Raw genomic sequence first — 15,655 nt, forward strand, 5'->3', positions numbered from 1 at the left:
TGGTTCGTCCTTGTAATAAAATCGGTCCAAATTATCTTCTTGACACTTGAATCAGTGAGAACGAAAACACACCAAGCCGGTAACTCCAAAATGCTCAATTTTCATTAAAGAGAGTCAGCTTTCATAAAGGTCATTGAAGTTAACGCATCTGTCCCAACTTGGACCTTTAATAAAGTGTACATAAGTACTTGTATTTCGGCACCAAAAATCTTTTTCTTGTGCTAACTTCTTCAACTACTGCGCAGTTTTGCGTGTGTCTTGATTATTTTCCTTTTTTCGAGTTGGTGTGTTTTCGTCCTCATTGATTCACTTACAGTTCACTTACTGAGTAGAGACCTCGCTCATTTTTTTTTTTCACCCCAGCAATATTTGTGCGTGAGGAATTTGAAACTTGAGACTTTTCTCTGCAAAATATTTGCAGAATCTATTTGCGAAATTGATAATATTCAGTTATTGCAAAAGCCGCACACAGTTTTAATTCGATTTTCTCCCCCACAGTTGCTAATAATTTCAAAACTAAAGACCTTTTCTTCAGAGACTAAAATAAACGTGGATTGATTTATATATTTTCATGAGACGTGACTTACCCTGTTTTCTATTTTATGAGATACGGAAACTAAAGTTATTGGAGTGAACGTATCAAAAATCTCCAGAGATGGGACCTGACAATGAAAACCTTCAGAAGCCAGTGACAGAGCAGGCTTTGGCAGTTAAATACGATGTTATTCAAAGGAGCTTTTGCAGACGCCAACAACACCTTTGTTATAATCTATAAGGTCGACAGGTGTAGGCGAAAGAAGCGGGGAAGAAGATGGCAGACGATTGACCCGATCATTCATAGGTCAAGGTGATCATCTAATCGCGGATTCTATTTTGAAAAATATATTCCATCTCAGCATGCGGTGATGTCTCTTGATCACTCAATCACCCAGTAGCTCCACAAACATGACTCAGTGAAACACTTTCAGTTTCTGCTCCTCATGGTTCACTCCAACAGTGCGGAGGAAAAAATTCAGTTGGTGCCGCGGACGACAATTGTTCATTTTTGACACCTTACACTAAGTTCGAGGGCATCACTGAAGTGAAAACCACTAATATTGGTAAATTTCTATTCATATTTTTTGTATCTTACTAACGTATAGCCAAAACTTTGCACGACAGATTCGTAGTTTGGATTGTTTTCGATTTTATTAATGCTTTAAACGTAAAAATTTCGACTTCATTAACGAAGTTTAACTTCTTTGATCTATTCTTCTCGCGCATGTCCTGCTTTTAGTGTATTTATTTAATGTTTCTTTTCCTCGAACATACACTGCTGTGCTGAGGGAGAACGTCGTATGAACCTTCCTTCAGGCGTTGCCAAGTCTCCTTCGATAAAACGCTAATTTCCTGGTAAACTTATGAATATTTTTCTTCCGATTTTTCAGATAATATTGTTCACGATTTCACCTAAAGTTCCTGAAAATTTCAAGGGGAAATATTCATAACTTTCCTCAAAAATCAACATTTTATCGAAAGAAATTTGACAACTCTCGAATGTTCATACGGCGTTTTTCCTTAGCATAGCAGTATACAGGAGGAGACCTTTTTTTGAATCAAAATAAACCTTCATTGAATGCAAAATTATTCCAGCTTTTTTAGAATCGAAAATATTTCCAGTTTTTTCAAAAGACACCCCGTTGATTTGAAATGAGTTACTTTTTCACCTGATTTTTTTTTTCCGGTAATACTCAGTAGATGCTCCCTTTGATCCTAATGATATTTTTCTCGGTCCCCTTATTCGATGATGAGACTAACTTTTCTGACCAACTGAAAGTACGCCATCACTTCATACGACCATCTAAGTTTCTAAGCGCCATGCTGATTATTGAGAAAAATCCCAGGCTCGCACGAGACAGATTCTTGTGACGGCGGAAATATTGTAATTCAAAAATCTCTGTTTGATCTTTTATTGGCGGAATTTTTTGTGGAACCTGATTTGGATGAATACGACCGACACACTACACTAAAAAAAAATTCCGTTCATAGGGCTCCTACACTTTCTTTGCTACAGCCACAGAATGTCTCCGGCATGAGGACAGAAAGCTCTGTGCTTACGACCGAAGTTTTGTTTTCACAACAGAAAAGTTCTGTAAGTAAAGGAAAGAAAATTCAGGAGTCATGTAAACAGAAGATTATTTTTTTGCGTGTACATAGTTGCAATCAGAGGACTTTTTCCCAGCGATGTTTTAAAGAGGATTTAATTAGAAATAAGTTAATACACTGCATAAATTAGCATGGCCGGATTTACCTACTTGACGCCCCCTTCTCATTCGTTTTGAATCATCAATAAAAACCATCAAGTGAACGTGACGGAGGGGGAGGGGTGCATAAGACGCGTTTACTCGTGTTGGACACACTTTTTGCGAAAGCCTTGTCAACACTACTGGCAAAAGTTCATGGAGCTTCGCGCGAAAGTTAGGTTTATTAGAAATGAACGAAAAAATTATGAAAGAACAAACATAAATATGGTTTAACAATTTCAACTTCCGCCGCACCGCGCTGACCGAACTGTGTTTTTGCGCAATGCGTGAAGTATTCCTACAGTCTTGCAGGCGCTACGCGTTTCTCGCCAACCGCTGCTGAACGCACTGTGTTTGACGCAATGCGTGAAGTATTCATGCAGTCTTGTAAGCGCTATGCGTTTCGCGTCGACCGCTACTGGCCGCACTGTGTTTGACGTAATGCAGGAAGTATTCATGCAGTCTTGTAGGCGCTAATATGTGTTCCATGCTGACCGGCGAGCCGAGGGCCTCTCCTTTCCATCTCAAGTCCTCGTCATTCTTGCTCTCTGCGCCGCGCCGCTCCAGGCCAAATTGCGTGTTTAGTTTCTTTCCACTAGAATAATGAAAGGCGCTGTCTCTTGTATCACCGAAAGACGACAAAATTAGAAATTACTATACTCTCAGGAATTGAGAGTTTTTGTCACCTTTTCTCGTTTGAAATTTTTTTCTGAATCCGATTTTTTTATACCTACATTTAAAAAAGTGCAAAATTTTCCGCCCCCTTTTGCCGTCATAGGCCGCAGCCCATGTGGCCACCCCCTAAATCCGGCCCTGTAAATTAGGTAGAACCGTTTGATTATATTTTAATAATTCTCCATAATTCAAAAACTTCAAAACAATTTAAATATCGAATGATCGTTGAAAATCAAGTGCATGGGTCACAACAGACGATTTGCAAAAAACACCTGGTCTCTAAATTGACTCTCACGAGTTTTTAAGTAAGGTCAGCAATTAAAACGTAAATATTTGTACCATATGAGGGGCTTGGAAGACAAGGTGCACAAGTTTAGTTCTTTTTATTTCATGAAATACGTATTTGAAGTCTCGAAATTACATGGATCCTAATGGCGGAAAGAAAGTTCAAACTGACTTTTTAATGCTTAAAAAGAAGAAAAAGACTAGTTTTATTTGACATCATAAAGATCTCGATTTTTTCAAAAGCCGCACTTATGCGCCTTGACTTCGGAGCCCCTTTCATGACGTTTTTATTAAAAAAAAAAAAATTAGTAATTTAGGATAGATGTACCTTGACCACATTCAGCCTCATTTTAATTTTTCATGCGGTTTTGAGATCATGTGAGCCGAAGATTTTTCACGCGTTTTGTACAAAATCAGGGCCCTGCATAGTCAACAATAAAAACCAACACCAACAGCGGCGAATTGCGATATATCGATTGTATGCCATTTAAACCCACGGAAAAGGATCGATAAACAGGGTGTTCGCAGCGAACACTTTAATAATAGATTTTTTACCATAACTTTAAATGGCGTAACAATCGATACATCGCAATTCACGCCACGCCGCTGAACACCAAGAGGACGAATCAACAAAGCAGGGGCAGAGCGTAAATGTGTGATTCAGTGAGCACCTGTGTCAAGCGAACGACGTTTGCTTTTCGACTTATTCCCGATAAAAATACCTGTTAACGATAGTAACATAATAAGGTTACTGCCCACCATTTTTAATAATTGTGTTCGTTGAATGCGTTTAAAAAGGAGGTCAGAAAAGTTAGGTTATTCGACCCCAATTTATTGAATAAGTTAGACTTCTGTGATCTGATGAGTTGCACGACTGCAAATCTGAGATGGCATGGTACAGGGCTGTGTTACTGTGGTAATAAACTAGAGTTGATCAATACTCAATAGTGAATGGTTAAATTTAATTTTGTTACCTTTCTGATTAACAATTCTTCACGGGAATTTGGTCATCCTACCTTCAATTTTGGGGAAGGTATTGTATTTTTATTCGATTCTCCGACCTTTATGAACCAGCTTTTCTTTTCGCGCCTTTCTTAACTGGTAGGTCTAAACTTAATATTCTCTTGTTGTTAAAAACATTGATAAGTCGGCGATCATTTTTTATTGTGCTGACCTTCACTCCTTAAAAGTGCGAGTGATTGAACTTTGCTTTTCCGGAAATTTTGCTCTAAATACACCGTGCAACATTGAAAGCAACATAAAAAAATAAAATTAAGAACAGAAATTTTAGAGCTTCAAATTAATCTCGGTAGCTACGCCATCAAAACAAATCCGAATTAGATATCAAAAACATTTTCTTTGTGACTCTCACATGCTAAAACAATGTTGAACTGGCAAGTAAAACTCAAAAGAATTTCATAATTATATATTATTTCTTAATTATATATGTAGGGACATGAATAAATGTTCCTTCTCTCCTCCTTCTTTACGTTCCTGTCCCTTCTCCTCCTCTTCTTTTTCTTTTACTAACTCTAAATTATTGCTTTTTTTGATTTGAATCAATCTATTATCAAACCATATTTTCGTAACAGATTTAGTGGTTCACGTGTAGACTAAGGAAGATTTTTTATCTTTTTTTAAATTGCACTCGAGAATTTTCCAAAATCATGAAAACATACCCTCCGTCCCCCCTCCCGCCTCCTTTGCTCTCATACCTTCATACCCTCATACCCCCTTGGTAAGTTTGGCCTTTCCAAAGTTAATTCATAAATACCTTTATTCACTGTAGAAATTGATTGAGGTTTGTCATATTTTTATTTCTTATCATCTTAAATATTGTATTATAAGTAGGCAATGAATCTACAGAAGCACGTACCTGGAATTTACAGATTTCCAATCATACTTCACTCTTCTAAATAAAAAACAATTGAATGTAACTTTTTGAAAATTTCTGTAAATTTTTTACGTATGTATAAGTCGCTTCATTTGCACTCATCGCACTCACTGGCGCTCTACACCTAACCTCCACCGCCCTCTGGCGAACCAAAATCCCTTTCCTCCTTTTTGCAAAATAATATTTTGTGAAAATTTCAAGCAATGGTGTTGATTCGGTCTACTTTTAAAAAATAAGAAAGAAGCGGATATTTTGAAACATGGTAACCGAGATACGCATTTTCACAGCTTCACCGGCGATATGTATATAAATTTGCATCAGAGAGCAAATGAGTGTCTAATTAATTAATTTCTCCTATCATATCTTTTCAGTCGGAGAGGAAAAAATTATAACTGTTTCTTTTTATTATTTTTCTGTGTAGTGGATGATAAGTATAATTAATCTTCACTTTTCCCATTCAGCTGATACCCTCGAGTTTATCACAGTGCATGCGAAGACGAGTAAAGAATAGTATAATTGGCGCAAGAGCTTCAGGGCTGGTGCTTGAACACTTAGTTGGGATTTTATTTTGAATTTGGTCGGATATTATAGAGGAACGCATATTTAAATAATACATGACCACCAAAAATATTTGTGTATAATTCAACAAAACTCTAAAAATAATCTGCCTCCTAACGTGAAATACAATGTTCGAATAGTTACAATAATACATACAATTTTTAACGTGAAGTGAAATCTAATATCTTTGCATTTTGATTTTCAGATCCAGTCAATCTGGCTACTCTCGCACGAATGATACTGGATGTATGAACTGATGTCTTACAACGATTGATAAAATTGATGGATCCCACGAAAAGCGAATGAAATTTTACACAATTTGACGGCAGCAGGTACCATTTACTCGACAACGTTCCAACGTTTGAAGAAAATTATAGAGCAGAAAAGATAGACACAACTGAGAATTTAGCGAGTGTTCCCTCTTCCAAAGTCGGCAAAAAATGGAAACTATGATTGGTCTGATATGTCTCATCTTGGCGGCGAATCTCCACAGTGGAGACGCTGTTGATAAATTAAAATTATCTTCAGGACATGATATTCCCGTCATAGGCCTGGGGACTTTTCGACTCAATCAGGTTGAGGAATCAATCACCAATGCTTTGGAAATTGGTTACCGTCATATTGATACAGCTTTCTTCTACAAAAATGAAGCAGCTATTGGGGCCGCCTTGAAAAAATGGTTCCAAAAAGGGGGGAAACGCGATGACATTTTCATAACATCAAAATTACCACCACACGCGAACAGAGCCGACAGTGTGGAAAAGTACTTAAAAAAATCACTAGACGATTTGGACTTGGAGTTCGTTGATATGTACCTCATTCACGCACCTTTTGGGATTAAAGAGGGCGATAATTTCAGCCCAGCGATAGGTATGAACGGTTCGCAAATTTTCGAGATTGCTGATCACGTGGCCCTGTGGCAAAAAATGGAGGAGCAGGTCACAGCAGGCCGCGCCAAATCTATCGGTCTCAGTAATTTTAATCAGACTCAGATTTTGAACGTGTACAACAATGCTAAAATCAAACCGAGCAACCTTCAAGTAGAATCACATGCATACTTTAAGCAGACCGAATTACGAGAATTCTGCAAAAAGCACAGCATTGTCATGACAGCCTACGCACCGCTGGGATCACCCAACACCGCAAACGAACTCCACAAAGGCACTAGCAAAGAGTTACCATCTCTGATAGGGTTACCTGAGATAAAGGAGATAGCACACAAATACAATAAAACAGCTGCGCAAGTATTACTACGGCATGTGGTTCAAGCTGGTATTGTGGCCATACCGAAGAGCTCCAATAAAGATCGACAGAGGGAAAATTTTGATATTTTCGACTTCACCCTTAGTGAAGAAGACATTGAAAAAATTAATAAATTAGAAAAGGGCGAGAAGGGACGATTTTTTGACTTTTTAGGTATCAACAAAGAATTGCTCAAGCATCCCCAGTACCCAATATCGTCCTGAAAAATGTATAAATGTTTATTTTTTACATTTAATTTTAATGTATGGTGATCTGTATGTGTGTTATTTTATTAGATATAAAACACTTCAGCGGATGGATTTGTAGCCAGTCAATTGCACTATTGTATGACTTAAAGATTTGATTTGTAGGAATAAGATTAAATTTTAAACAGAGAAAATTTAACACATTTTAAACGAATGAGCCTCCCAACGCAAATCTATAAAAATTATTTTGCATATAATTTACTGAGCCTCATGGACAAAGCAATCTGAAATATTTGAAACATTACAGATTAAATGCATAAAGCTAGTGAAAAAAAAAAAAAAAAAAAAAAAAAAAAAAAAAAAAAACTTACATTCCTAGGTTTATTCTTCCCATTTAAAAAAAAAGTCCAAATGTTAAGAAAATGAATCGTAATAATCAAAATTGGTCGAAACCATGTCACTTTGTCAATTTTTTCTTCGTATATTTGTTTTTAAAATGAACCACCAGTATCCTCCGATCCGCCTTTCCAAGAAATTAGTGTTAGTGCTTTATTAATATGTTACTGAACGCGCAAGTGTTCATAAAAAAGAACCATGGTCGCAAAAGTAATCTAGTACTTCGGACAGCGTCTGTAAAGACATGTTTTAATAGATGAAGGAGAGCAGGTAGATTACTTTCTCTTCCTTGCATTTGATTTATGTATACCGATTAAACTTCATTGAAATCTAAGAGTATGGTTTCGGTTTTATTAACCCATCCTGAAAACTATTTTAAGAATATTTTAGCATTCATAAGTGCATACAGGTTTTTATTTGAGGTGAATGAATCTCATATTTTTGCATTATAATTTTCAGCCCTGATTGGTTCAAGTTGCTTTAAATGGAAGAAAAATTTTCAATTTGAGGAACGGATCATCTCTTACAAACTTTGCACCGATTGATATTGTTCGTGACTCTACCACGAAACGACTGAAATTACTGAGTTTTGGATTTTGGCAGGTACTATATTTTACACACGATTCACGAGGGTTTCATCCGCACCATGACATTTTAAAGCACTTTACTTAGAACATATCTGGGAACTCACTGAGCACTGCCTTTTTTTAAGATCAGAGGAAAACGGCAACCTTTTTTATTCGGATTTGCCTTGTTTTAGCTGCACAGCTTTGGTGTGACTCACGCGTGAAGAGGCGGTCGATACATTCAAATTATCAGGTTACGACATTCCTGCAATACTGCCGTGTTAAGGAAGAACGCTGTATGAACTTTCAGGCGTTGCCAAATTTCTATTTATTCACTCGTCTCCAATTATTTCCTGGTAAAATAAATATTTTCCCTCCAATTTTTCAGATAATGTTGTTTGCTGTTTCACCTAAAGTTTCTGAAAATTGTAAGGAAAAATATGCATAACTTCTCTCAAAAATAAACATTTTATTGAAGAAAATTTGACAACTCTCGAATGTTCATACGGTGCTTTTCCTTTAGCACGGCAGAATAGTTCTCGGGACTTACAGACTTACTTTGGTCGAAGAGTCAATCACCAATACATTTGAAACAGGTTATCGTCATATCGATACGGCTTTTCTTTTTAAAAATCACGCTGCAATTGGGTCGGCTTTGAGAAACCGGTTTCAATAAGGAGGAAAACGGGAGGCAATTTTTATCACATCCAAACTGTCCTTTCATGCCAACAGACCGTGTAGCGTAGAAAAATATTTAACACGGTCGCTGAAAGATTTAGGCCTGGAATACGTCGATATGTACCTCGTACAAGCACCGTTTGCAGTAAAAGCGGACGACGAATTTGCTTTAGCAATAGGAAACTTTACCGACATTTTCGAAAATACTGACCACGTGGCTCTTTGGGGGAAAAGGGAGGAACAGGTCACGGCGCACGATGGATCGAGTCAGTTAGAGAGGTCGGACATTAAATTTTTTACTAAAGCTGCGAATTTTGCTGTTTATTTCGTCACATTTTACATTTCGAGGGGTTATTTTGGATGGAAATTTCAAGAGGAAAACAATAAAACCACTTACAGAACCTCAAAGTTTTGTATGAACGAAGTTATAAACGTTCAAAATTTCCACATTTTTTCCGACTTCTCCTATTGACTCGGTCCACTCTGCGACGGGCCGTGCAAAATCGATTGGCCTCAGTAATTTCAATCAAACTCAAATTTTAAATGTATACAACGATGCTAACATCAAACCGAGTGACCTTCATGTGGAGTCACACGCATACTTTAAACAGATAATTAAGTGATTTCTGGAAAAAGTACAACATTGTTATGACAGCCTACGCACCGATAGGATCGTCCAGCAGCGGGCTGATTATTGAAATTGATAGACAAAGCTGTAGACAAAGAAGACATAAGGGGTATGGAGCGATCCTATTGGTTAAAATTTGTGGCTCTTATAGACTAAAGGAGAAAATGATGGACTAGCTGTCGGGTTTCTCGTGAGTTGCCGTTATAGTTAGTCTATTACCTACTGCCTTTGTCCGTTGCAACGACCCGCTTCCACCAACAGGTTCCCTCCATATCCCTTTTGCCATCTTTGTCTATAGCTTTGTCTATCAATTTCAATAATCGGCCCGCAGTGCAGAAAGGTTTCACAAAGGCGCTATGAGAGAGCGACCGTCTTCAATAGGTTTACCCGAATTATAGGAAATTGCTCAAAAGTATAATAAAACTTCTTCACGCCGGGTCATTGCCCTGTGTATGTCGAGGGTTTGAGAAGTTTCAAAACGTTTCATAAAATAAACATTTAGTTTATATCTCCGCTGTTTTAGAGATTCAACCCTTGGCCATATTTTCGAATGAAACTTTCAGCACGCTAATACATTTGATCTCATCTCCTTAATTAGAGATAGAGCACACCGGAAAAACAAAAAAAAAACACATTGGGTCTAGAGTCCAAACTGTTGAAAACATTGACAAGGAAAAATACTCTTGATTCAATCAGATTCAAGCTTAAATCAAAAGGAAATCAGCTCAAATTAAGAGGCTTGGTTCTTGATTTAAGCTTAAATCTGATCGAATCAAGAGTATTTTTCCTTGTCGATGTTTTTAAGAGTCTGGACTCTAGATCCAATGTGTTTTTTCTTTTCCAGTGAAGTATAATTTTTTTTCTTTTTTATTAATTAGAGTATTCCAATGTTTTTTTTGTAATTTAAAATTACTCTTAGGGAACTACGAACTCTGAAAATTTTGTTTGAAAAAGCTCAAAAATTAACTGGCGGACAAAGCTCTAAAAACCGAAAAATCTCACGCTGGCTGCAAAAATATATACAATGACAGAAAATGAATGACATACTCATTCTTGATCTACGACTCGAGATTGGTGCTCTTCACACGATCCCAGGTCTATATAGGTCCTATCATTAGGAAGAAAAAATAGTTTATTTCCTCCGGGAAATACACTAAAAATGAGGAAATATCGCTAATTTCATGCCAACGGGAGCTGAGAGCACCGAAAGTAAAAAAAATGATCAAAAATTCAAAACAAAATAACATCATATATATTTTTCAATATACAATTGTTAGTACACTATGCTAAAAATATATGAGATCTGAGCCTCCAAGTAAATCAAATTTTCTCGGACAAATTTGAATCAATTTGACGAACTGGATCAATTTTTGTTGGAAAATTTTTTGAATCCTCACTTCCGTCCGTGCCCTCAGATGATCAAACAATAACTTTCAAGGAGGGCTGACTTGTACGCAATACTTCAAAATTCTTGCATCCATTTTTGAGGTAAGTGAGTTACATCCCGACAGCGCAGAGTAAAAATAATTTGGCTCTGCGATTGGGACTGTTCGATTTCAAGGAAAACTTACAGGTGTCATTTGTGGGGGGGGGGGGGCAATGGGGGCATGGGGGAGGAGGATTGTCTTCCCCTTTGTTTCAGAGAGCATAGATAAAACACGAGCAAAATTGATCGAACTGCTGGAAACTTGATTTTTGAAGAATCCTACTGGGTATTTTAATTACATACCTACCTATTTTTACATTTACTTATTTGACTCACATACGTGAAATTAACGATTATTAAATTAACTTTAATTAAATTAACGTCATGCGCCCTTATCGAGCTATTCATTCATTCATTCCTTTTCTGTGTATCATGTCAAGGGTCATGTCAGGTCAGCCCCCCCCCCCCCCTCCAAGATTTTGATGAAATTATGTCACTGGGAATATAACGAGGCATGAAAAACATTTTCGTGAGAACGACTCTGCCCATTTCAGTGAATGGGTAACCGCACCATCAGGGCGTTAAATGTGTGCTTTTCTTTTAACTCAAAAACTACAATCACAGCTCATTGCCGGGCGGATCACCAACTTTGAGCCCCAAATTTCCCTGGGCGAATTTACTTAAGACATCAGACAAAAGCACGTCGTCCATTCCTCCGATTTTAATCCCGCTATAACTTGACGCATCAAACGCAGCACCATTTCCGGGCAAAGTTACCCTCAAGCCACTGAGAAAATCAGCCGCTGACTTGACCATACCATCCAGGTCAGCCAGGACACTATCTACCATAGCCTTTTCTTCATCCAAAGCCTGGAACACTGCCTCTCTCTGCTCGTAGAGTGGAAGCGGGGCCGCAAACATCTCCACAGCTGACATTCGGTCCTCGTCCGTGGCTGCAGAAGCAGCATAGTCCGTTTGCACCTTCGACCAAAAGTCCTGGAATTTCTCGATGCCTGTGTTGATTTGAGCTTTGAATTCATCCTGAGTGGCTTTCAGGGAGGTGTCGTACATTTTAAGGGAGGCGTCAATTCCGTCCAGGATTTCGTCCATAGTTTCTGCCGCAACTGCCATTGAGACGAATACGAGATGGAAAAACATGGTACACCCTCGCGTTCTCATCGTGATGTCTTGTAAAAGCTCCAGGACTGCAAGTTATGCTGATTGAGTAAACTGGCCAATTTACAGCCTATAAGTTACAATTTATAGCGAGCGTCTGACTACACTGAAATTTGAAAGTCACTGAGTTTGATGTGTTTACTAGTAAGTGTCTGAACATATGTAACTAAGTGGTTATTCAGGTGGGCTTTGAACCTCAGGTGCGTATGCAGTGTACACCAAACCAGTTCCCCAAAGTGTCTCGTCTTCCTTATATGGACCTATTTCTGCCAAACGGAACTATGTGCATTATGACGTGAGCCCTGTTATGCATATATTCTTATGAGTCTTAGGGCTCATGTCTCAATGCACATAGTTCCGTTTGGCAGAATTATGTCCATATGATTCTTCGAAAATGACAAAGTTTCACTTCATTTGTTCACAGAAGTTTGCACCAAGGAAAGTACGGTCTTCAAAAACTCGGATGACTTTCATCTTTTTATCAGTTTTTTCAGTACTCGGTATATCGAAGAGGGAAAATTCAGATTTCAAAACAAGCTGTAACTATTAATGGATAAAAATCCACGGTTGAGAACGCTCAGGAGGAGATAATGATTGAAATGTGATATTTACTTTCGCCGAAAAGAAATACTAAATGACGTTGAAGGTTATTTTGAGTTATTTTGAGGGCACGGTCATACAGATTTGACTCTGGAATCTAAAGTTTGATGGTGCATAGCTTGTACTTAATTATTATTCGAAGAGGAGCTTTGTAGATTTATGGGGGACGCGGTAGCAATTTCAGCGAGTTAGCAATACTGTCAACACTCCATATCCATTAAATTGCCTCTACGTGAGACAGAGATTCTAAACCTCACTTAGACTTGATTGTTTAGCACACATTTTTAAATGAAGAAACAACATTTGAGGGAATACTAAAACTCCAAAGTTTTACTCAATCAGTCGAAATTTTTTTTTTTTCGTAGACAGTTACACATTTTATGACATCAAAGAAACAACTTAAAACGGGATTAAGGCCGCAAATAATGAAATAAGAAACACATAAAATAAAATGTCCGGGATGTTTCGCAGGGATCACACCCGCATTTTCAACCGGCCCAACAAGAAAATGAAAAGAAGGACACCATGAGCCTCACCGTTGTTATTGTGAAAGTCTCACAATAAGTCTCACAATAACAACGGTGAGGCTCATAGTGTCCTTTTTTTAATTTTCTTGTTTTGCCGGTTGAAAATGCGGGTGTGATCCCTGCGGAATGTCCCGGGCTTTTTATTTTATTTTATGTGTTTCTTTAATTATTAATTAAATCCTGTTTTAAGTTGTTTCTTTGTCAGTGTTTCGGGCCGATTAAGTTGTTTTTTCTATTTTATGACATCTTAACATCTTCAAGATGAATAAATGTAGATATTCTCCTCAAAGACCAACTGACAAAACCATGGCAACTGCAAGCTCCTATTTTTGCGGAAGTGAGAGACAATTGCGGTAAGGTTGATTCGGCAATATTTACTCAAATTATTCCTCTACCTCCCCCTCCCCCAGTTATTTCTTATCCATAATCATTCCCGACGTTTTGAAGAAGGCATGAGCCACAGGAAGCAGAACAGTTGCAGAAGCGTGATTTGAAGGCACTTTTTACACGTTGCCAACGTGTTTCGTAACGGCATCTGCCGATGTTAAGTAAGTACTTACATTGGAGGGTATATATTTCTTCATTTTCATTCTGTTTCAGGTCTGGCTGTTTGCATGCTTTTCATCACAAATCAATACTTCACCGGACGCCCTTAAAACTTGTACATGGCCTTGTATAAAGGTGAATAATTTTAAGGAAGCACCGCACCATACAAAAAGTAACCAACTGAATACTCGAGCAATTTCAATGATCACAATGTTCTTATACGATTTTCAATTGAAGTAAGTATTCGCGGCAAGAATCAACAGCAAAAACTGGGAAAGTGGTGAACTTTGAAGTCACCAGGTGCCTTTTTTTCATAGTAACATTCCTAGACCTGGTAAATACAAGATTTTCCTTGTCATACAGCTATTCCTCGTACCGGCTAGGAGCTTAGCACGTGGTTTTGAAGTATCGAGAGGAAAGATGCATTCGACATTCTTCTTTTTGATCATTTACGTGACAATATCCTCTAATTACGGTAACGCTGTTGAAAAATTCAAATTATCATCAGGATATGATATTCCTGCTGTTGGCCTGGGGACTTTTCGACTCACTGAAGTAGAGGAATCGATAACTAATGCTCTAGAAATCGGTTATCGGCATATTGATACAGCTTTTTACTACAGAAATGAGGCCGCTATTGGCTCTGCGTTGCAAAAATGGTTTCAGAAAGGCGGGAAGCGCGAAGACCTTTTCATCACCTCCAAATTACCATTTCACGCGAACCGACCAGAGAGCGTGGAGAAATATTTGAAAAAATCACTGACAGATTTAAAGTTAGAATACGTCGATATGTATCTGATCCATGCGCCGTGGGGGATTAAAGAGGGCGATGGCTTCGATAAAAAAGAGGGGAGCGGTCCCGAGGTTTTTGAAGTGGTCGATCATGTTGCCCTTTGGAGGAAAATGGAGGAACAGGTCACGGCAGGTCGTGTGAAATCTATTGGTCTCAGTAATTTCAATCAGACTCAAATTTTGAACGTATACGAAAAAGCTAAAATCAAACCTAGTAACCTTCAGGTAGAGTCACATGCATACTTCAGACAAACCGAATTACGCGAGTTCTGCAAGAAATACAATATTGTCATGACAGCTTACGCGCCACTAGGATCGCCAAGCAGCGCACAAAAACTTCAAAAAGGCACATCCCTGCTGGAGTCATCTAAAATCAAAGAAATAGCTGTTAAATATAACAAAACCACAGCGCAAATACTGCTGAGACACGTAGTTCAGACTGGTCTTGTTGCCATACCGAAAAGTTCTAATAAAAATCGACAAAAGGAAAATTTCGACATATTTAGCTTCAGTCTCAGTGAGGTCGATGTTGAAGTGATAAATAAATTAGATAAGGGTGAGAGGGGACGAATCTATAACCATCTAGGTCTTGACAAGGACCTATACAAGCATCCTCAATATCCAATTTCAGTTTAGCCCCCAAAAAAGATATTTGAACTTGTGTAAAATATCTCAAGATCGCAGCATGCTCGGTTATTGTTATAATTATGGCGTGCATTCATGTTATGTAGCCTCTACAAATAAAATTGTAATTTAATGTGAGTTTCATTTTTTTAATTTTAATAACGTGTTTGATGTCAATCGTATAAAAATAATTTAATAAATCAATATGTCAATAAAGCATTTCAAAACACAAAACTCAAGCTTTAATACTTCATTCAGCACATGATCTTAATTGATGAAAATAGGTGGCATGACCTATGAAGCATACAAAAACAAGAGGTTGCGTTCTCTTTTAGAACTGTCTATTTTCCCTTTTTTTACCTTCTTTTTTACCCATTGCCTAAAATTTAAAATAATTTATTTAAAATTCTTACGGCATTTATAAATACAAGTTAGGGGTTTCCTGATAATTAGCGATTTTGTTTGTAATTGTTATGTTGTTCTGAATAAAATAGTACATTCGGCTAATAGAATAACATCGACTTGTACGTATAGTGCCTCTGACCTTATTGTTG

The 15,655-nt window shown here is 37.7% G+C and overlaps 2 protein-coding genes across 3 annotated transcripts; both read left to right on the forward strand.

The window, feature by feature from the left end:
• The first annotated feature begins 581 nt into the window (after positions 1-581).
• Positions 582-15,335, forward strand: LOC109032108 (aldo-keto reductase 1B-like). Of its 2 annotated transcripts, XM_072303021.1 has the most exons (4): positions 582-1,100; positions 5,900-6,026; positions 7,998-8,141; positions 13,740-15,335. In XM_072303021.1, exon 4 carries the CDS (start codon positions 14,106-14,108, stop codon positions 15,111-15,113), a length of 1,008 nt encoding a protein of 335 aa, XP_072159122.1. In that variant the 5' UTR covers positions 582-1,100; positions 5,900-6,026; positions 7,998-8,141; positions 13,740-14,105; the 3' UTR covers positions 15,114-15,335. The 2 variants fall into 2 exon arrangements, with proteins under 2 accessions (XP_072159122.1, XP_072159121.1); XM_072303020.1 differs by lacking the exons at positions 7,998-8,141; positions 13,740-15,335 and having other exon boundaries at positions 637-1,100; positions 5,900-7,872.
• LOC140225043 (aldo-keto reductase family 1 member A1-like) lies at positions 7,700-10,139 on the forward strand. The gene is made up of 3 exons (XM_072302488.1): positions 7,700-7,748; positions 8,782-9,215; positions 9,250-10,139. Exons 1-3 carry the CDS (start codon positions 7,700-7,702, stop codon positions 9,403-9,405), a joined length of 639 nt encoding a protein of 212 aa, XP_072158589.1. The 3' UTR covers positions 9,406-10,139.
• Positions 15,336-15,655: the final 320 nt, after the last annotated feature.

The sequence above is a fragment of the Bemisia tabaci genome, chromosome 7 (assembly GCF_918797505.1).
Source record: "Bemisia tabaci chromosome 7, PGI_BMITA_v3".
In the NCBI taxonomy this organism is placed as follows: Eukaryota; Metazoa; Arthropoda; class Insecta; order Hemiptera; family Aleyrodidae; genus Bemisia; species Bemisia tabaci.

Coding starts and splice junctions, on each gene's coding strand:
- LOC109032108 (XM_072303020.1), top strand. CDS start 6,135: ATGGAAACTATGATTGGTCTGATATGTCTCATCTTGGCGGCGAATCTC.
- LOC140225043 (XM_072302488.1), top strand. CDS start 7,700: ATGTTACTGAACGCGCAAGTGTTCATAAAAAAGAACCATGGTCGCAAA. Junction 7,749..8,781: donor AAAGAACCATGGTCGCAAAA/GTAATCTAGTAC, acceptor GGTTTCAATAAG/GAGGAAAACGGGAGGCAATT. Junction 9,216..9,249: donor GTATGAACGAAGTTATAAAC/GTTCAAAATTTC, acceptor CCGACTTCTCCT/ATTGACTCGGTCCACTCTGC.